Raw genomic sequence first — 19,653 nt, forward strand, 5'->3', positions numbered from 1 at the left:
CTGCCTGTACATTATCCCGCTTATTACACGGCTACTTGCCACATGAGGAGAAAATGGACATGAAATGTGCATATGAAATATTTTATTAGCTCATTTTAACCGAATGCAGACCTTCCACGAGGAAGATACGTTTATACTTTCGGTTTTAAGAAACCACGTCCAAATGTCACGAACAGGCAATTTGGTTTAATCATTTGTAAATATAATGTCATATATATTTATATTTAATTTGTCAAAAAAACTGTCAATTTGATTTGCTGCAGATGCGGCTTACAGTGTGTTGTTAGTTTTGAGAGGTTGTTATCTGGGAATAACGAACCTGCAAATGTCGCGACTGGCCAATCAGAATCAAGCGTTCCAATGAGCCGTGTAATAATGAGCAATACGCTAAGACGGGGCAGTGCTAATAGAAATTTGTTACAATGTGCCACCTGCATTGTTGCTATAAAATTGTATTGATAATTTTCAATACATTTGATTCCGTACATTTGTTACAAGATGTTTCTTTCAATTTCACTAAATTATGCCATGAAGAAAAGAAAATACATTTGGTTTCAATTACAAGAGCTTTGAAAACAAGTATTATCTATTTATGTGGGTCCTCCACTGGACTCATATCATCAAAGTAGTCGTCTGCAAAGCGCAGCATCTGCTGTATAGCAGTGAGAAGCAGAACATCACAGCTGAGGTTGAGCTCCAGCTCCTGACTGTAGTTCTTCACGGGTAACACACAAGACACAGGAACACCCAGCCGAGCGCTGACCTCCTGTACCTGTAGAGTCAAACCAAATCTCTCAGTTCATCCGTCACATCAACACCCCAGTTTCATCTCTGTAACATCTCACCTTTGTCTTAATGTAGGAACTCAAGTAAACTTTTTCAAGATCCTCCTCCACCAGAGGACACGCTTCATCTACTTTAGTCATCAAGACGATCTGGGGAACACCTGAAAGTATGCAGATTTTAGCCATCGTGTGAGGATTTGGAATAAACCAGTTGATCCACAGACAAACACTTACCTAGTAAATTTATCTTTCTGCGTACAACAGCGAGTTTTTCCTCCAGTTTGACGGACACGAGAGAGATTTTGGTGGCGTCCATCACATACACCACACAGTGGATCTTCTGCTCCAGAGATGCTGATCTGGAGGCTTTATGCTCATTGAGTTGATACGGTGCCACCGGATTAAACTGAATTATAGAGAAAACAGAAATGTGTGATGAGCAATAATCAAACCCACTAAGAATAGGCCTCTTCACCAAAGCAAGACAACTTACCATGTATCGGTCAGGTATGAGTCCTTGGAGAATGCTGCTGATGTCTTCAATATCTAGACCTGCACCCGACTGCTCCTCCAGACCCATAGTGTCACACAACACAAACGGTAATGGCTTTCCCTCACGACCATCTTTCACTGGATATGTGCGAAACTATCAGGAAATGTTTTTGTTCCGTAGGATCTGGTGCATCTAGTCAAAACATGTGTAATGAAAACTAGCGCTGTTGTTTTACCTGTGTGGTGAGACTGGTGCTCGAAGATCCCGCCATTGCTTTGTTGGTCACATGACCGGTGAAGATGGAGTTGATGGAGTTGAAGAAACTGGATTTTCCAGCACCTACAGGACCGATCATGAGGATTCGAGTCCGGTTCACCGAGGACTCCAGGGGTTTATAGTTCCTGATCAATTCCACAAGGTCTTCTCTTCGTCTGATAAACACATCACATTTGTAGTTTTTTTTCATAACAGTGTGAAGTTAGCAACAGGAAAAGAAAGTGGAAACCTACCTAGTTGTCCACAGCATATTCCTCCACTGTTTCTCTCCAAAACTGATCAGAGAGACTGAAAATATTGTTTAAAGCTTTTTAACATTAGAAAGAGCTATTATAGGTTAGTGCCACTGAGTTAAACAATAGTATTTATATTTTATGTTTTTAATGTTTGACTTACGCTTTTTCACTTTATAAATCTCACATTCACAAAGCTCAGTGTCGTTTCCATATAAAATCTCAGTATTAAAACTGTATGAAAAGCCTTCTTGGTTACAAACAAGCGGTTTGTTGTCATAGCAAAAGTTCAGCTGCTGACCAAAGCTGGGCCCTCCGGAGTCATCGAGACGCGCATGATGCCCACTGTTAACTTTGATACACACGGGAATCTTGCCTTGAAAGTAAAACAGAAAAGCCTCCTCATCAGCAATGTACTGCTCACTTTGAGCGTAATCCACACTAGTATATCCTCCAAAGATGTAGCCTGATTTGTTGTGGGCTACAAGTAAGGTTGGTCCCTGACGGTCACAGCGCTGGTGGAAGGTTGTAGTATCGTATCCATGAACAGAAGCTTTGTAGAGAAGAGTCAGTTCAACATCACCCAGCAAAGCACAGAACTGATGTTTTTGTTCATCGGTTAAAGTAGAAGTGAGGGGAAGCGTTTGCTGAAAAATGCAAAACAGATAAAGTCGGTACGGATTGTACAAAATGAGGCATTTACACACTGAGGCTAATATATTTCAATTTATGAAAATGAACCCTGATTTTACTATAACAATGTTTATTCGCTGGACTTATCACCATTTGTATAACCACAGGTTTACTATAAATACGATGAAGATTACTGTAGATAAAACATGGCTATTGTTGTTTTACTGTAGAGGGTTTTATCGGATGCATGCGCTGGACCCAAGTTAACTTCCGGTCTGTGTTTGAAATAACAATTTATTAAAAAAATTATTCATATTTTATAACATATTAACCTTAATAAATTATATTAAAACAGTTGATTCTTTGCAGAGGTCTACCCAGGGGCGTCAGCCCCCCTAAACTTCTGCCCAGCCCCCCTAAAAATTATTTGATTAATTAATTTGTGATCGCTTCAGTCCCCTTTAAAAACTAATTTGTAACGGCGGCACGCTGTGTCAAGTTTCGGCTTCTCCCCTGATCTGAGTTTTCAATCCGCAGGGGCGCCGAGCAGAGCGAACATCAGAGAGTACAAGGTGTGTGTGTGCTTTTATTGATAGATTGCTATGATATGACATCTGCATCGGTGCAGTTCTTGTTATTGCAGTTTACATAATGTTACTGGACCAATACACGGTTCGGTTTCTCATCCAATACCAGTACGTCTTCGCTACAGTGTGGTAGTTGTTTTTTCTTCCAACAAAAATGAAGCGATTAACACATACTTTAGAAAACTATCATGATTTATTGTAATTTACTTTTTAAAATGTAAAACATATTATTGTGTATCTCGGCATTACATTGTGCAGCCATGCCCAGAAATGGTTAAATACACACATCATTGTCTGAAAGCAACAAATGGCACAGAGAGAGAAACATCATGTGGAGTTATTTTGTTTTGTAATATTAAATATTTTTTTGTATTAAGTAATAATGAATCATTAGTGTATCATGATACATTAGAGTAAGAGTAGAGTAAAGGGATTTGTGTTTTATTTTAAGTAATTGATTTATAGAAGTGGCGAATTGATAATTCATGTTGTTATTTTTAATAAATAGAAATAAATATAGAACAGATTAAACATATTTCCAAAAGACAATTACATTAATACATGTTTTGTCTATATTCTTATACATACACCTCTCGAATACAATGAAATAGTGGATAGCAATAAGGTTAGTAGTATACAAACCTACCCTAATAGTCAAATAATATTTTTTTTAATCATACCCTTATTGCGGGGCTGAGCCCCCCTAAAATGAAAATCCTAGAATCGCCCCTGGGTCTAACTGAAGTTAAGTTCGAGCCACTAACGTTTATGTTAATATCATACTTCTACCATAAAGTCATCCTTCTACATGAACGCTGCATTCAAGACAACTCGGATTTTGAATATTCCCACCACAAAGCCGGAAGTAACGTATGGATTTGGCCACAATAAAGTACTTCGTAACATTATTGTTTTGTAACGATTTAGTAGCATTAAAACATCACAAGCAGTAACTTAACATTAAAACAGCGCCGTTCCAGAAAGGATTTCTGAGGTGGGAAATATCCTAAATCCGAGTTGTCTGGAAGGCATCAATAAACCGCTGGATGAGACAGGGAGGATGCTTCGTGGCTTCGGGTTGTTGTCTTAAGGGCAAGCATGAGCAATATAGGAAATGCAAAGTCTGACCAAACCGAAGTGGGGTTTAATCTACATACCTTGTGCGTTATCTCCCCTGCAGACACAGCCCTCCGCCAAGAAGCCCTTTTGGACCGCAGGCCCATGTTCCTATGTCTGTTGTCGAGGTGATACTTCATCGTACTGGTGCCACCGCAATACTTTAACAATGTGTTGCACATATTGCATCGGACCATGTCGTTTTCAAGGACGAAATGATCCCACACGGCGCTCTTTTTGGTTTTAGCCTTCATGTTTTCTGATCCACGAGACCACGAACACCAAAACGCGGACCCGCGCCGCTATTACAAAGAACGCCCCCTTTGATATAACCACGCCCACTAGCCAAGAGCGACCCTCTGAGAAACGCCCATAAATAAATTCACTTAACTGTAAACATTGACGTAAAGGCTTGTATTGGCAAGAACCGCCAAATATCACTATTTTTGTTGTTACAAAAAAAATAAAATTAATGCGCCAACTAATTCAACGCTTGTGTATGGTTGACACGCTAGAGAGGCTGCTATCTGATTGGTCACTATTTATAAAGCCCACCTCCACACTGCTCCACGCTTAAGAAAGACAACACCTTAACATAGTAGCAAAAACATTAAAGATTAAATCTTACCAAAGAATTAGTGGGCCGTTGATTTTGTGACCTGTGGACACCAATTTATTTGTGTTTTGTTAGGTGGCGTAAACACAACAATAGAAAAACAAAAATTCAAACTTTCTAACTTTCAAATTCTAAATTGATAGACCTTATACCATACTTGCTCGTAATATATTCGTACATTTCACCAATACTCACGCACTCGGTAAACCACACTAATTTACTGAACACTAGTTTGAACTTTTAGAACATTTAAAGCAGTTTTAAAGACTAAGCCTTTAGCCCAACACCAATACAAAGTTTTAGTCTGTGCCACTGACATCATCCAAATAGTCTTCAGCGTAGTTGAGCATCTGCTGTATAGCAGTGAGAAGCAGAACATCACAGCTGAGGTTGAGCTCCAGCTCCTGACTGTAGTTCTTCACGGGTAACACACAAGACACAGGAACACCCAGCCGAGCGCTGACCTCCTGTACCTGTAGAGTCAAACCAAATCTCTCAGTTCATCCGTCACATCAACACTCCAGTTTCATCTCTGTAACATCTCACCTTTGTCTTAATGTAGGAACTGAAGTAAACTTTTTCAAGATCCTTCTCCACCAGAGGACACGCTTCATCTACTTTAGTCATCAAGATGATTTGAGGAACGCCTAGAAGTTGTTCAGATAAGCTTTATGTCAGTTTGAATGTCTATGCAGATAATAACATCAGAGCGATGGTAAGAAGGTATGCGTATTTGGCGGGCTGTCCGGGGAGCGGGCTGTCCGGGGAGCGGGCCCCGAGCTCTCCGGTCCCTGCAGTCAGTTTGAATGTAACAGGAAATTACTGTAGAACATAGCTGTTTATTCACTTACCAAGTGAGTTCACTTTTTTGCGTATGGCAGCAAGGTTTCCCTCTAGTTTGCTTGACATGAGGGAGACTTTTGTGGCGTCTATGATGTAAACCACACAATGAATCCTCTCCTGTAGAGATGCAGATCTGGAGGCCTTTTGCTCATTAGGATGAAATGCTGCGACCGGATTGAACTAAATACAGATTATTTACAGTACATTAATGAACGTAATACTCATGCATTTTCAAGCCTAACGTACAAATCTTTTACTTACATGTCAACCAGAGCATTTAAATAGAAGTGGATGATCTGTATGCCATCTTACTTGATATCGGTCAGGTATGAGTCCTTGGAGAATGCTGCTGATGTCTTCAATATCCAGACCTGCACCCGACTGCTCCTCAAGACCCATAGTGTCACACAACACAAACGGTAATGGCTTTCCCTCACGACCATCTTTCACTGGATATGTGCGAAACTATCAACCAAAACAAATCATTGATGTTACAGAGACCAAAGCAGGATGTAAAGAAATGTTAATGCTTTTTAAAATTACTTGTGTGGTGAGACTGGTGCCTGATGAACCCGTCATGGCTTTGCTGGTCATGCGACCCATGAAGATGGAGTTGATGGAGTTGAAGAAACTGGATTTTCCAGCACCTACAGGACCGATCATGAGGATTCGAATCCGGTTCACTGAGGACGGCAGGGGTTGATAGTTCTTGATGCTCTTCATAAGCTCTTGTTTTTGTCTACAACAGCAGTAAATATATTATTATTATTATTATATTTTGCTATTTTTACTTCTACTAAAAAACGTCATCTTTAATGCAGTTTATAATGAAACTATAAAATAATAAAAAAATAAGCAACAAAGTGAAAACAACACTTTGTGGAAACATACTTGGCATTCCACAGAACGTTCCTCCACGGCTTTTCCTTGACCTGAGAGATAGCTGGAAAAGTTAAAAAAAGATGACTGAACAATATTTCCTATAAAGTAGAGTCTAATATTATTTTGTCATTTACTATACACAACTATATGTGTGTGTGTAAAATCCAAGTAGTAATAAGCACTTTTGTTTCGATTATTGACTTACTCTGTGTCACTTTGTACACCTCGCATTCACTTAGTCTAGTGTCGTTTCCATACAGTGTTGCAGTATTCAAACTAAAAGAAGATCCTTCATACATTGGATAAGCATCATTATATATAGTTTGTTGGTTGTTATAGCAAATGAACAGCTGTTGGCCAAAGTTCGGCCCTCCAGAGTCATCAACACGTGCATAACATCCCCTGTTAACTTTTATGGTTGTAGGGTTCCCACCATGCTCAGGAACATTGAACAGGAAAGCCTTGTCATCAGTAATGTACTCTCCACTTTGAGCGTAATCTACACTAGTATATCCTCCAAAGACGTAGCCTGAATTATTGTAAGCTACAAGTAAAGTTGGTCCCTGAAGGTCACAGCGCTGGTGGAAGGCTGAAGCATCGTATCCATGAACAGAAGCTTTGTAGAGAAGAGTCAGTTCAACATCACCCAGCAAAGCACAGAGACGCTGCTTTTGTTCATTAGATAAGTTAGAATTTAGTTGAGCCATGCTGAGGCTATCAGTATATTTTCTTCTTTGTGTATTCTGAAAAGAAAGACCTACAAATATAATTCACTTATGTACAGTCATATCATCGTTACCAGAATATTAAAGGACAGTTCACCTAAAAATGAAGAATTCTGTCATCATTTACACACCATCAAATTGTTCCATTTCTGTATAAATGTCTATGTTCTGAACCTAGAGAAAGAAATTTGGAAGAATGCTTGTGACCAAACAGTTCTTGGCTACCATTGACTACCATAGTAGGAAAAATCACTGTACATTTTTTTACAGTTCTGTTGAACACAAAATAATATATTTTGAAGAATGTAGGACAGAAAACAGTTCTGGGCCACTTTTGATTACCAATCCTACTTTGGTAGTCAATGTTGGCCAAGACCTATTTGGTTACAAGCATTCTTCCGAGTATCTTTCTATGCGTTCAACCATACAAAGAAATGTATACAGGTTTGGAACAACTAGAGAGTGAGTAATTCATGACAATTTCATTTTGCGGTGAACTTGCTTTTAACAAGTCAAAATATATATTACTTATGGGTGAAATATAATACAGTAATACAGAAACCATAATACAGTCTTTAATGTAAAGCTTTTAGGTTTTGATAATAGCTTTGATAATAAACACTAAATCTCTAAACATTAACCAGAAATGAGAAATGTATCACTACTAATGAACGTAAGTGTAACAATTTCAGAACAAATGTTGCATATTTGACAGCTGGTGTGTCATATTAGGGATAGAATTAAATGTGTAACTGTTTTACTTTTACTCCGTTCGCTCGGGTTTTGGATGGACAAAATAAACACAGTAGATACTGTAACACAGTATCTACACGCACGTTTTACATTTCCTCCAGTACTTGTATTTTAAATAATATTATTATTATTTTGAAGTTCTGTTCAAGGAACAGAATAGAAACTAGTCTGTTTAGCCTGAATTGAAACCGAAACCAGTGCGAGTATGAGTGTTTGATCGCTGTTATTCAGTCACAGTTTATTTTAAATGATACTTTTCTACCTCATTGCAATTTCTGAATCAGAAAAAAAGCTACTTTCAGAATACAAATCAAAACATTTTAATATCATAAAATGTTATAATTCTGTTTATAATTCCATAGTCGAAAAACACTTTCTTAGAATGTTTAACTAAATATTTACATCGACGGTGTGCTTACCTTTCGCATTGCAAGATCTCTGTATTTATACATCAATGACCACGTTCAGAGAATAAGACCGTGAAGCAACGGTCCAACAGTGGGCGGGTGGTGATGTCCTACCTAGAGTTTTGTTCGGGGCCTTCCAGCGGCAAGGGAATGTATTGCGGGAAATTGCATTACCACTAAAGGTTTAAAATAATATATTTGTATTCAGCATGCTGAATGAAACGTTAACTGAAATTCAATGCTGTGCGAAAAGAAGGTATTTTACTCACAAGTTGACGAGGCTACGAAACGACATTATGCGTAGTCGTCTATTCAGTAGCATTTCTTTTGCACACTTCTATGTCTTTTACAGGATTGTTTTTTGACACATTCATAAGAAAAAAGGGGTGATGTTGATAACTTTGTTTATTAAACAAATACCACAGGTAAAATCATGCAAACACTGCAAAGGGAATAACTGTCATCAAAATAATTACAAACATTGTCAAAAAGGTCAAATTCTTCTGTATGCATCAAATTTCATCCTTTTCTCTCTGAGGTCTTCGATCTGCCGTTGCGTTGAAACGCATCCGGTTTTAATCGGTGGAGATCGGCGTGCACGCGCATCCAAGTGCCGAGGCCGAGCGAGTTTCCTTCCTGTCAGTGGGAATCGAGAGATATCCTTCGCCCAACGGCAGCATTTTTTTGTGCGGTAAACCAGCCATGGGGACCCGTGACGACGAATACGATTATTTATTTAAAGGTCAGTGATGCGTGTAGTATCAATCGAATATATAAATACAAAACTCTTACCTTTGTTTTCAATGACAACAGCAAGTTTCTTGATGACTGTGGCTAGCTGGTTAAGTTGGAATGCTAGTGCACTGTTATGGGTGGACGAATAATTCGAGTTTCGGTTAATGAAGGGATCAATGTTGAATTTGATTATATTTGCCTTGCGGATTTAACTAATGTTATATAGATTGACGTTTGAGGATATTTAAATCATCATTATGTAATTCGTTTAGCTAGCGGTGGCTGCAGCTAGTTACCTTTGAGCGACAGCTAAAGTAAACTACTTAAGTTACAGTAGTTGGTTTTGTTATCAAAATAGCAAAAGGAGTTCAGTTTTATTATGTTTTATTAATTAACCAACAACGTCAGAAAGCACTTTTCTAATCGTTTAGAGATGCGTTGCTCAATGCTATTTGTGGTTAGGCCATATAAAACTTTTTTTGTCGTTTGTAATACAAGAGTCGTTTCTTTGTTTAAACGATCATTTGGACATAAACTTGCAACTCTACTCATTTTTTGAAAGGTTAGGCCGTTTTTACAACAGGTTATTTTGTTCAATTATGAAGCTGACAGATGAACTCAGTGAGGACATGTTTGATGACGTCTTTCTTTGGATGACCATGACGTCACGTCTTACGTTCCTGTACTTCTTCTTCGATTAAAATGTGTCTTTCTTCTTTGCAAAAACGAAATATTGGAGGCGTGTTGGAAAACTAAACAATGGGTTTAAATCTGTCACTCGGTCATCCGCATAATAGGTTCCTGTTTTTACTCCAGAATGTGTTTGCTACTTTTAGGGTGGGTGAGAAAACCACAGACTGCTTGTTTTTTAAGGTTTTACTCACATGCCACATTGGTTGTTTTTGTTCATTTCTCCCAAAAAATAAAAATCCGGTCTTCTGCTGAACACAAAATATATTTTGAGAAATGCCTATGAGTCTATCCGATGAAGGTTGATGTTGTTTGATACCGGCGTTCTTCAAAATATCTTCTTTTGTCTTCTGCAGAAGAAAATCATACAGGTTTGACATGAGGGTAAAGACTAAAGAGTTAACATTTTTGGGTGAACGGTCCCTTATACATGTTCCATTTTAGTTCCCCAGATGATCTAAAACGTTTTGTCGATCACTTTAGGTTCCATCTAAAGAATAGGAATGCTGACTACGTTGGAATTGACACAGTATGAGCTCATTGATATTTTCTTTGGACTTCTGGTTCTTTATTCAATGTTCAATATTAAACCTATTATGTCATTCAGTTGTTATGGTGTCTTGCAGCAGATGGAGAAGGGGAACATGACTGTGTGTGTGTGTGTAAATTACAGCTTTAAATTGGTCTTCTCTCATCTCTTTGACATCTTCATGAAGAAGAAAACAGACTGCTGACTAACCCATCTATGTTTCTAGCCTTCGAATCATGACATTGTCTGTGCTTGGGGTGCAAACGTCGCTTTACATTAAACCAACTAAGAAGCTAACATTCTTTGCATTATTTTTAATCCATATGGTGAAAGCTTCATTTTTCCCTATGAACATAGTTTTATTGCCTGGAAGTGGGTTACAGATTTTCCAAAATGATACGTTTCTGTGTTTATCTTGGTTATAGTGGTTCTCATTGGCGACTCCGGAGTGGGAAAGAGTAATCTGTTGTCCCGCTTCACTCGGAATGAGTTCAATCTGGAAAGCAAGAGCACCATCGGTGTGGAATTTGCCACCCGCAGCATCCAGGTGGACGGCAAGACCATAAAAGCTCAGATCTGGGATACAGCAGGACAGGAACGTTACAGAGCCATCACATCAGCGTGAGTACATGAACACTCACAATACCATTGAGGGTTTGAAAAAGTGCGATTTGTTGATTACTAGTAACTAATGCTTTATAATTTATTCCTACATAAAAGTATTAATTTATAATAATCATGTAATAAGTTGCTATAATTTTACCCAGTATATTTTACATTCATTTCTAAATTATAATTCAATATTAACAGCTATCCATGAATGTTTCATATCAGATTTCATAGTATTAAGTATGAATTTCATGTGAAATGTCTGTATACAGGTACTACCGGGGGGCAGTTGGAGCTCTTCTGGTCTATGACATTGCAAAACATTTGACTTATGAGAATGTCGAACGCTGGCTGAAGGAGCTGCGGGATCACGCGGATAACAACATCGTCATCATGCTAGTGGGCAACAAGAGCGATCTGAGGCACCTCAGGGCCGTTCCCACTGATGAGGCCAGAGCTTTCGCAGGTCAGCCATTTGCAGGTGTTGGATTGGACAAAAACAAAGATGATTTAAGGTCTAAAAATGTCTAATCTTTTATCCTTAAGAGAAGAACAGTCTCTCATTTATTGAAACATCAGCTTTGGATTCCACGAATGTTGAGGAGGCTTTCAAAAATATACTTACAGGTGAGTGTGCTTTGTTGTCCGTTAGTCGATGATGATATACATTTTTGTCACTGTATGGCTCAATATGACTACTGTTGTTTTTTTGCTCAATTATTCCTTTCAGAGTATTGATTGATTGTCAAATGTCTTCAATCTCTCACCCTTAAACTTATGTTACAGAAATCTATCGGATTGTATCGCAAAAGCAAATTGCCGACAGGTCGGTGCATGACGAATCCCCCGGCAACAACGTAGTGGACATCAGCGTGCCGCCCACTACCGATGGGTTAAAGGGCAACAAATTTCAGTGCTGTCAGAATCTGTGACCCTACCTCCCCCAATACCCCACCCTTGGGCTATCTCTTCTGTTCCCCATGTTTATCTCGGCTTTGCTTCTGTGTGTTGTGCTATGGCTACTTTCCTGAACATTGTTTTGTCATCGTGATTTCCAGGCTAATTCTAGACGTCCCTTAGAAGTGTGAATTTCTAGGTAACATTCCTCTTTCTTTTTACAGAGGGGGGGGGGTTATTTTTAAGTTGTTTTGTCTGTCTTTTTATTTCGTCACTATTTGTCCACCTTCTGATTTCATATTTGCTCTGCAAAAGTCTTTTCCTCGGAAGTAATTATTTGAGCGCTGATCGTGTGATCCGCTCCCGCGAAAAAGGGATGGTGAGGGATCAGTGTGTCCTCGGCTTCCGGCCACTCTGATGGTTGATCTCTGGGGTCCACACCAAAAGCCAGCCCTCTGTTAAGCCAGATCTCGGAGGGGGGGGGCGGTGACTTGGGTTTGAGGGGGCAAGTTTAGCAGGAAGGCCTGCGGGGAAATTTATCTCGTCTGGATCGTACAGATACCAAAGGAGGGCTGCTATCTTTATTTCAGATAGTTAAACATTTCACACTTCACGCCCTCGGCCCTGTTTCGAGGCTGAAGGCGTTTGTGCGCAATTTGATCAGTGCTTTCAGATTGCCACATATAGCAGTTATGAGAATGTATCTATTAAACATTTCATGAAATGACAAATTATTCATATAACAGTTATATATAAACTATTCATTACATTGCTGAGGTATTATTGTTCTTCAGTGGGGACATGCAATGGCTCGCAGTGTTTTAGATGGTTAAATGTCTCACTGGTCTGTAATCACTTTATCATTGGGTTAGTTCAAAGTGATCAATTCTATGGATAGTTTCTAAATGCCTTATGTTTTCCCATACTGTGAATAAAATGCCTTTTTCAAGTGTGGTCATGTGACATTTCACACCCATGAACAGCTGTTTTGCCTTTTATCAGGTTACATGAAAATGGAAAATAAACCAAATTGCTGTCACTGTTGGAACAACTATTCTTTTTTTGATGTCTTGATATTACAAAATATGGTATGTCACAAGTATGTCTCAATCTGTACCATAAATAAGTGTCATGGCCTCTGTTTGGTTTCCATGAAACAGATTTCAGAAATGTGGTTATGGTGGAAGTATATGGAGCAACGTTTGAACTCTTACCCCATATACTTGCATTGTAAGTGCATACTGGACATTGTTTTTTTTAACTAACCAAGTGGTGTCAAAATTCCCTTTTTTGTTACCAACGGCATCCCACAAATTCTGCTTATATTATGAGGTATTTAATGTGAAATGTTGAGTTTCTGTAGTTCAGCCAATACAATGTGGTGCTGACCATAACATAATTGTATAATTTAAACTTACTGTAAACAAAACATGGTTACTGTACTATTATAAAAATAATCATAAAATATTTTATTTATCTAAAACAAAAATATCCATTTTAATTTAACGTAAGTCACCAAATAAATGTTAAAATACAAATAAAAAATTACAATTTAGCGATGAATTCCCTAAATAAGCGACCCTTTCAAGACAATACACAAAACTAACCAGCACGAACGAACTCATCTTAAAAATAATAACAATAGACACTTTCCGGCTTACGGTCATTCACGATGCCGTTTACGCAAATTCCGAAGCAGCGTCGCAAACGGCAACACGCCCTCTACGCTCTCAGCGTACGCAGCGCCAATCGGAGACGTCGGTAGGAGGCCGAGACGAGTCGTCGGTTGAAGGAATCAAACCCTAACAACGGTTGCGTTTTTACGCTTTCGTTTACAGACAGACGCCGCATTTAAACGTTATCCTCCCTCGACGGCAACATCTCAGCATGGCGGGTCAGAAGGTAAAAATAAACGTTTTAAAATGATGCTTTCATCTATAATCCCAGGCTTTGATGCCATATTTTGCTACATGGCTAATGTAACTAGCAGCCAAATGTATAGCTTTGCATATGTCTTCGCTTACGGTGAATCGTTATTCATTTGCTTTACGTTAATAGTTTGAATTACGCGAAGTATTTAGCGGCGTGTCAGTGAAAATGTGATTAAATGTACGTCTTACGTTGTGCCAAAGGCCCACCCTAGATAGGAGTCAGACAGCTTGATAGATCAGATCAGCTGGTTTAATGTGGGTTTAAATGTGGATGGTTACATAAACACTTTATTTCATGTCGAGATGGATTTAATGTTAAATGGCAGCGCTGGAGATTCTTTGATAGCCTTTACAGTCCATACTAGATCAAGATACCGGTGTGTATGTTGTATTTTGGTTGCTCTTGGACTATTGTTTTGATAATTATGTCATAACCAGATTTCATAGTTTACAAATTGCCTTTCTTCAACAGATGTGTGACATAAGGGCTTAAAAAGGAGAGTCAATGACGGAATGCATTTGACTATCAAAAAACGTTACTTGGTTTAAGGGAAAACTACCTGGCAATGAATATTCTTCATCATTTATATCCCATCATGACACTCCAAAGTTGTATAGCTTTCTTTTGCAAAACACAAAAGAAGATATTTTGAAGAATTTGCCCCCATTGACTGGTCACAAAACCACATTCCTCAAAATATCTTCTTTTGTGTGTTTCACAGAAGAAAGATGTATAGATAAGGTCTGGGATGACATCCCCATCTTCTTTTTCTCATGTGTATTTCTTTTATATTCAAATAATGTTTCACGCAAAATGATGACACGTCTGGTGTGATGTGTCTTAAATCTGGGCTAGATGAGAATATTTCGCGCGCACAAATAAAACCTGTGGCATTAGAAGATTTATAACGCATGTAATAGAGTCATATGGACTTTTTCCAATGTCAGTCCCCATTCACTTTCAATGTGTACAACACAGCAGCTAGGATATTTTTGTTGGACATCTCAGTCATACGTGTATAAGATTTTTTTCCCTTTAATACGAAACATTGTGTAGCAGGTTATTGAAAGTTTATGCTGTTCTCCACTGATTCGTTGTGTTTTTCGCAGCAGGACTAGGGTCTATCTGACATAAGGTGTGGGAGCGAGGCTGCTCCCTAAAATCCCTCCCCCCGCCCTCCTGGACGACCCCAATATGACCACAGGGGAGTGTTGCCACCTCCCAGGCTCCCTGTGTGACTGCACTGGCAACACTGCCCTGTCCAAAACCGTGGAGGAAGATGAAAGCCATCGGGCTCAGTATGTCACCCAGGTCACGGCCAAGGATGGACGCTTACTGTCTACTGTAATCAAAGCCCTTGGCACGCAGAGGTAAGCTGATCCCTTTGTTGTCAGTTTCATTTCTGAGATGGATTTAAACCAATAAAAAAACATAGCCGTAGCTGGTTGGCTCTGCTATTGGTGCTTTTGAATTGACGCTCATAGCTTTTATTTCGAGAAGTAATGATCGTATCAGAGCATGGCTATGGTCTAAGGTCAGATTACTTCTCTCTTTTTAGTGATCGACCGATTTGTCGGATCTGCCATGAGGGTCAGGACATGTGCAACAGCGAGGGGCTTCTGTCCCCATGCGACTGCACTGGAACGTTGGGCACGGTACACAAAAGCTGCTTGGAGAAGTGGCTGTCCTCTTCTAACACCAGCTACTGTGAGCTATGCCACACCGAGTTTACCATCGAGCGACGACCGCGGCCGCTTACTGAGGTAACAGAGATCAATGTTTTTTGGGGAAAATACGTAACGATTCTGCATTTTCTATTTGAATGGATTGTACGTTACCTACGCTGCATTTTTCTTCAGTGGCTCAGGGATCCGGGCCCTCGGAACGAGAAGCGGACCCTCTTTTGTGACATGGTGTGCTTCCTTTTTATAACACCCCTGGCGGCCATCTCGGGGTGGCTTTGTCTGCGGGGTGCACAGGACCACCTACACTTCAATAGTCGCCTGGAGGCGGTCGGCCTCATCGCCCTGACCATCGCACTCTTCACCATATACGTCCTCTGGACTCTGGTACTGTACATTCAAAGACAAATTGACACAATTTGAACTAAAGATCAACATATTGGAGGCATACTTTTGCCTTAAATGCCTAGAAATTTAAGAATGATTTCTTTAGTATTAAAGTACTAGTCTTTTTATATCATATTTGATGTTATTTATATATATTAATTATATTTTTATAATAATATTATAAAATTTGGGGAGTTTTATTTATAGTTTTTGTTATCTTACCTTTTTGGGCTGTCAAACATAATAGAAGTTTGTGTTTACATAATATGTGTCTGTGTACTGTGGATATACATTTTATTTTATAAATTATTGGTAAATATAACCAAATACATGTAAATATTTCCTACATAGACATGTATGTGTTTAAAAAAATACATAATTTTTATGCACAGTACACAGACATTTATAATGTAAACAGAAACTTATTCTGGATGCGATTAATTGTTTGACAGCCCAAGTACCATTCATTTAGCTGATAATAGATAATATTATTACTGTTCTATTACACTTCAATATTATCAAGATAATTATTCATTTCGTTTTTTTTAAACTTTGAAATATAAGTTTTGTTCATAAATTTCACCCTTCATCATTTGGCCGTTAAACCAAAATGTTGTCTCTGTCTTGCAGGTCTCATTCCGCTACCACTGTCAGTTGTACTCCGAGTGGAGACGAACCAATCAGAAAGTCCGCTTGCTCATTCCTGACACCAAGGGTGCGCACTCTACCCAGCATTCCTTGCTCTCCACCAAGCTGCTGAAAAAGACGGCAGATGAGACCATAGTATGAGAGAAGTGGTGCAAGGGGACGGGTCAGATCGTGGCGGTATATTAGCGTGCTACAGGTTCTCGATGCTCTGTCGTCAGCTAGAGCCGCAGCACCTTTGGATGCATTATTTTTTTCTATTTAATCCTTTTAATCTAAATATGTGAGCACTTTTCACCAGTCTCTTTTCATGTTGTTGTTGTTTTTTAGTGTCTTGTTTAAAGAAACCTTTATTTATTTGGGGCCTGAACAGCTATGCGGTGGCCCAGTACCATTCAGTATGCATCGTATTTTAAATAATCAGAACTCTAACTTAGGTGTATAGACAATTCCTTTGAGCACAGCAGTGAGGGACTCTGACTCAAGTACATACAGCTGCTGAAGCTTTAAACCAAACCTTTCTTTAATTTTCAAGGTACAGTTTTTCTACTCATCTACCTTCAAGTACTTTCCATTTTTACCCCGATACAGCATCGGTAAGAATACCGCAAGTATCTGGCAACCTTGCCGATACAGCTCCTGTATGATTTCGATGTATGTAAAACAAGAACGCTATAAGCTTTGACATGCGTATTACAGGGCCATGAAAGTGGATAATTTCTGCGACCATTCTAGGTGTTCAAGCTCGCCTGGAGCGAGAAAGACAGGCAGTAGACGAACCAAACGCGCAATATAACGCTGACCTTTCGCGCGGGTTTACACGCATGACAAGTTCTACCGTATGTTAAATGTCTCATCAAACTGGCGACTGTTTAGAGTGAAGATTTTGCAAGTGGATCCGAAGCTGCTTTTTCGATACAAATGATCTCCAAACAACAACAAACAGCATGCAAGGCTCATAAAAGTTGTAGCACTTACCGACAACGTAGCCTAGATGTGAGCGGATCAAATGTAGATACATGCTTCGGGATCCAAGATACATTAACCTCTATGGTTTATTATCTTCTCAGATCACTTTTAAACGATTTTTTTCCCAAGAAGAATGTCTGTTTGTGTTTACAATATATGTTTTACAGTATGCTGGTTATTCAGTTTTGGCAGAATCATATGGTGGAGATTGAAGATGGCGTATGTGGGATTTTGTAGCAATTTACCTTGAGCAGAAGGTCACGCCACAAGAAGAAAAAGTAACCATGTGAAGCTAAACGTTATCGCCTGTATGGTAATGAACCTCCTCATCCATTAATGACATTACGGTGTCAAGTATCTTGAGAACAGTTAGAGCTTTTCGATTTTTTTGATGAAGTCTGAAAGTATGATATTTGGTATATGCAGCCATTGAAAAGTTTCGCATTCGCCACTGTTCACTAAAACCGCAGAAATGTTGCCAGTATAGTTACAGGAACAGTTCACCTAAACAGATTTTTAGATTTGGTTATTTATTCACTCCACTGTTGTTTTTATTGAGGAACACTGATGAAGAATCATTACGGTGCTGATTTCTATACAACGACTGTTGTGACAAAAAAGATGGCTTTGGAAGACATTGAATATTTTTGGATAAGTGACATGAGTTCAAAGGTTCTCCGTTTGTGTTCCCCAAAAATAAAAGCAGCTCGGACAGACATACGGGTGAGTAAATAACAGAATTGAAACAGTTTCCATTCATTATAGCTACCTTGATATGAAGATAAACCTATGAGATAAACTCTTCAATTGTAAATTTTAGTATCAAATGTAAATGTGTAGATACACTGACTAAATGTCTCTGTTCTTAAAAGTGTTGTGTGTTCTAGATCCAGGGTTCTGTGTGTGGAGCAAACAGGCCCACGAATATCTGAATTATTCGCAGATTGCTTTTTTTCACGGACGCATCTGATTGGCCTGTGCTTAGATGCTCGTAGTCCTCTAACAAATGAGTTTCAAACAAAAAGGTGCTTCTGTAGGTGGAATTCAAATGCGCCAATGTTTTCAAATTCATTCACTACTCAACCTGATGTAATCACAGGAGGAAAAACGTTTATGCAAATTGTGGAAAAAAATTATGTTTTTCCTCTCTAAATGGATTCTCTTTGAAGACAACATTCTTTTTGTATGGGAGAACGTTGTGCAATAGATATACAAAATAACAATGGCATTATTTGTTGTGATTTTAATATTTGGTTTTGGGGTTCTCATTGCTCAGTGTTTCTTTTTTAAAGTTGATCTTTTCGTGCTGATCTCAAACCTAATTTGTGGTCTTGGATTAGACATTTCCAAGGCCACTTTGCAGGTTAGTTTTACCTTGAGGAATGCTCTCTCTCTCTCTCTCTCTCTCATTGTTGTGCTTCCACCTGCTTTTCTCACCTTTTTGTGTCATTTCCTGGTTATTTTGCAATGTCAAGAGTGCAATTTCAAAAATATTACAATGCAATTCTTACCTATAACCTTAACAATACATGTATGATATTAGCATAGATGTAGATGTTGTTGCATATGAAGTACCTCAGAATTATAGGAGGAGATGGACAAAGTTGAACTCATTTTTTTAACTCAATATTTTGTTTTGTTATTATTGGTCAATTTGCAGTGGATGTGGATGAGCTGGCTATAATATGCAACCCTGCTAGAGCAGCTCAGCTGTTTAAATAATGATGTTCAAAGAAGTAAACCTGTTCAAATGCATGCTTTCTTTTTTATTTAAATAAATGATGCTTTCAGAAATGTAGGATGGAAATGTTTCCATTTTAGATTTTTGAGAGGTTTCAAGTTTTTTTTTGCAGTTTTTGTTGAAGAGAGATGTCGATATTTGAAAGCAGTGTCTTTGTCTGGATAAAATTAACGGATACATAGTTTGTTGTTCAGTTTCCATGTTTTTAATGTATTCATACTGAATGTATCATTTAGCAATTTTTATTTCGTTCATTCATCAGGCACAGGGGCTTTATCACTCAAAACAGTTGAGATACGACAGTGTTTATGTTGTGCAGTGGCTAAACGAATGGTGTTTGTGATGTCCTCACCAAAATATGTTGGTGCTTGAAACAGGCCAAGAAAAGTGTGCAAAGCAAATTAAAAACGATGCTCTGGATCTGTGAAATTGTACGTTTTTATTTCCAAAAGTTCAAACATTTAGTTAACAGCACCACTTTTTAAAGC

General features: G+C 38.7%; 3 protein-coding genes across 5 annotated transcripts; 2 read left to right on the forward strand and 1 right to left on the reverse strand.

Annotated features, from left to right (window-relative positions):
* Window positions 1-66: 66 nt before the first annotated feature.
* Window positions 67-8,456, reverse strand: LOC306902992 (uncharacterized protein). The gene is made up of 16 exons (XM_079471912.1): window positions 8,362-8,456; window positions 6,670-7,207; window positions 6,474-6,525; window positions 6,126-6,321; window positions 5,895-6,047; window positions 5,591-5,762; window positions 5,286-5,386; window positions 5,057-5,212; window positions 4,768-4,782; window positions 1,951-2,434; window positions 1,788-1,842; window positions 1,514-1,709; window positions 1,279-1,431; window positions 1,020-1,191; window positions 846-946; window positions 67-772 (listed from the first exon to the last, which is right to left on the reverse strand). The coding sequence occupies exons 1-16, from the start codon at window positions 8,392-8,394 to the stop codon at window positions 587-589; spliced, it is 2,763 nt and encodes a 920-aa protein (XP_079328038.1). The 5' UTR covers window positions 8,395-8,456; the 3' UTR covers window positions 67-586.
* Window positions 8,457-8,870: 414 nt separating this feature from the next.
* rab11ba (RAB11B, member RAS oncogene family, a) lies at window positions 8,871-13,257 on the forward strand. The gene is made up of 5 exons (XM_079471349.1): window positions 8,871-9,091; window positions 10,729-10,924; window positions 11,185-11,378; window positions 11,459-11,539; window positions 11,699-13,257. Exons 1-5 carry the CDS (start codon window positions 9,052-9,054, stop codon window positions 11,842-11,844), a joined length of 657 nt encoding a protein of 218 aa, XP_079327475.1. The 5' UTR covers window positions 8,871-9,051; the 3' UTR covers window positions 11,845-13,257.
* Window positions 13,258-13,548: 291 nt separating this feature from the next.
* marchf2 (membrane-associated ring finger (C3HC4) 2) lies at window positions 13,549-19,591 on the forward strand. Of its 3 annotated transcripts, XR_013787485.1 has the most exons (6): window positions 13,549-13,711; window positions 14,851-15,111; window positions 15,300-15,504; window positions 15,601-15,810; window positions 16,441-18,147; window positions 18,312-19,584. XR_013787485.1 is itself a non-coding variant. In XM_079471693.1 (5 exons), the coding sequence occupies exons 2-5, from the start codon at window positions 14,936-14,938 to the stop codon at window positions 16,597-16,599; spliced, it is 750 nt and encodes a 249-aa protein (XP_079327819.1). In that variant the 5' UTR covers window positions 13,549-13,711; window positions 14,851-14,935; the 3' UTR covers window positions 16,600-19,591. The 3 variants fall into 3 exon arrangements, 2 of the variants coding, with proteins under 2 accessions (XP_079327819.1, XP_079327820.1); XM_079471693.1 differs by having other exon boundaries at window positions 16,441-19,591; XM_079471694.1 differs by having other exon boundaries at window positions 13,551-13,711; window positions 14,854-15,111; window positions 16,441-19,591.
* Window positions 19,592-19,653: the final 62 nt, after the last annotated feature.

The sequence above is a fragment of the Barbatula barbatula genome (assembly GCF_947034865.1).
Source record: "Barbatula barbatula genome assembly, chromosome: 13".
NCBI lineage: Eukaryota > Metazoa > Chordata > Actinopteri > Cypriniformes > Nemacheilidae > Barbatula > Barbatula barbatula.

Excerpts from the sequence above, each read along its gene's own strand:
- marchf2 (XM_079471693.1), top strand. The coding sequence starts at position 14,936 with ATGACCACAGGGGAGTGTTGCCACCTCCCAGGCTCCCTGTGTGACTGC. Across the intron at positions 15,505-15,600 it reads GACCGCGGCCGCTTACTGAG|TGGCTCAGGGATCCGGGCCC; the intron begins GTAACAGAGATC and ends ATTTTTCTTCAG. Across the intron at positions 15,811-16,440 it reads TATACGTCCTCTGGACTCTG|GTCTCATTCCGCTACCACTG; the intron begins GTACTGTACATT and ends TCTGTCTTGCAG.
- rab11ba (XM_079471349.1), top strand. The coding sequence starts at position 9,052 with ATGGGGACCCGTGACGACGAATACGATTATTTATTTAAAG. Across the intron at positions 11,379-11,458 it reads TGAGGCCAGAGCTTTCGCAG|AGAAGAACAGTCTCTCATTT; the intron begins GTCAGCCATTTG and ends TTTATCCTTAAG. Across the intron at positions 11,540-11,698 it reads TTTCAAAAATATACTTACAG|AAATCTATCGGATTGTATCG; the intron begins GTGAGTGTGCTT and ends CTTATGTTACAG.
- LOC306902992 (XM_079471912.1), bottom strand. The coding sequence starts at position 8,394 with ATGTATAAATACAGAGATCTTGCAATGCGAAAG. Across the intron at positions 7,208-8,361 it reads GAGATCTTGCAATGCGAAAG|AATACACAAAGAAGAAAATA; the intron begins GTAAGCACACCG and ends CTTTCTTTTCAG. Across the intron at positions 1,192-1,278 it reads TCATACCTGACCGATACATG|TTTAATCCGGTGGCACCGTA; the intron begins GTAAGTTGTCTT and ends TCTATAATTCAG.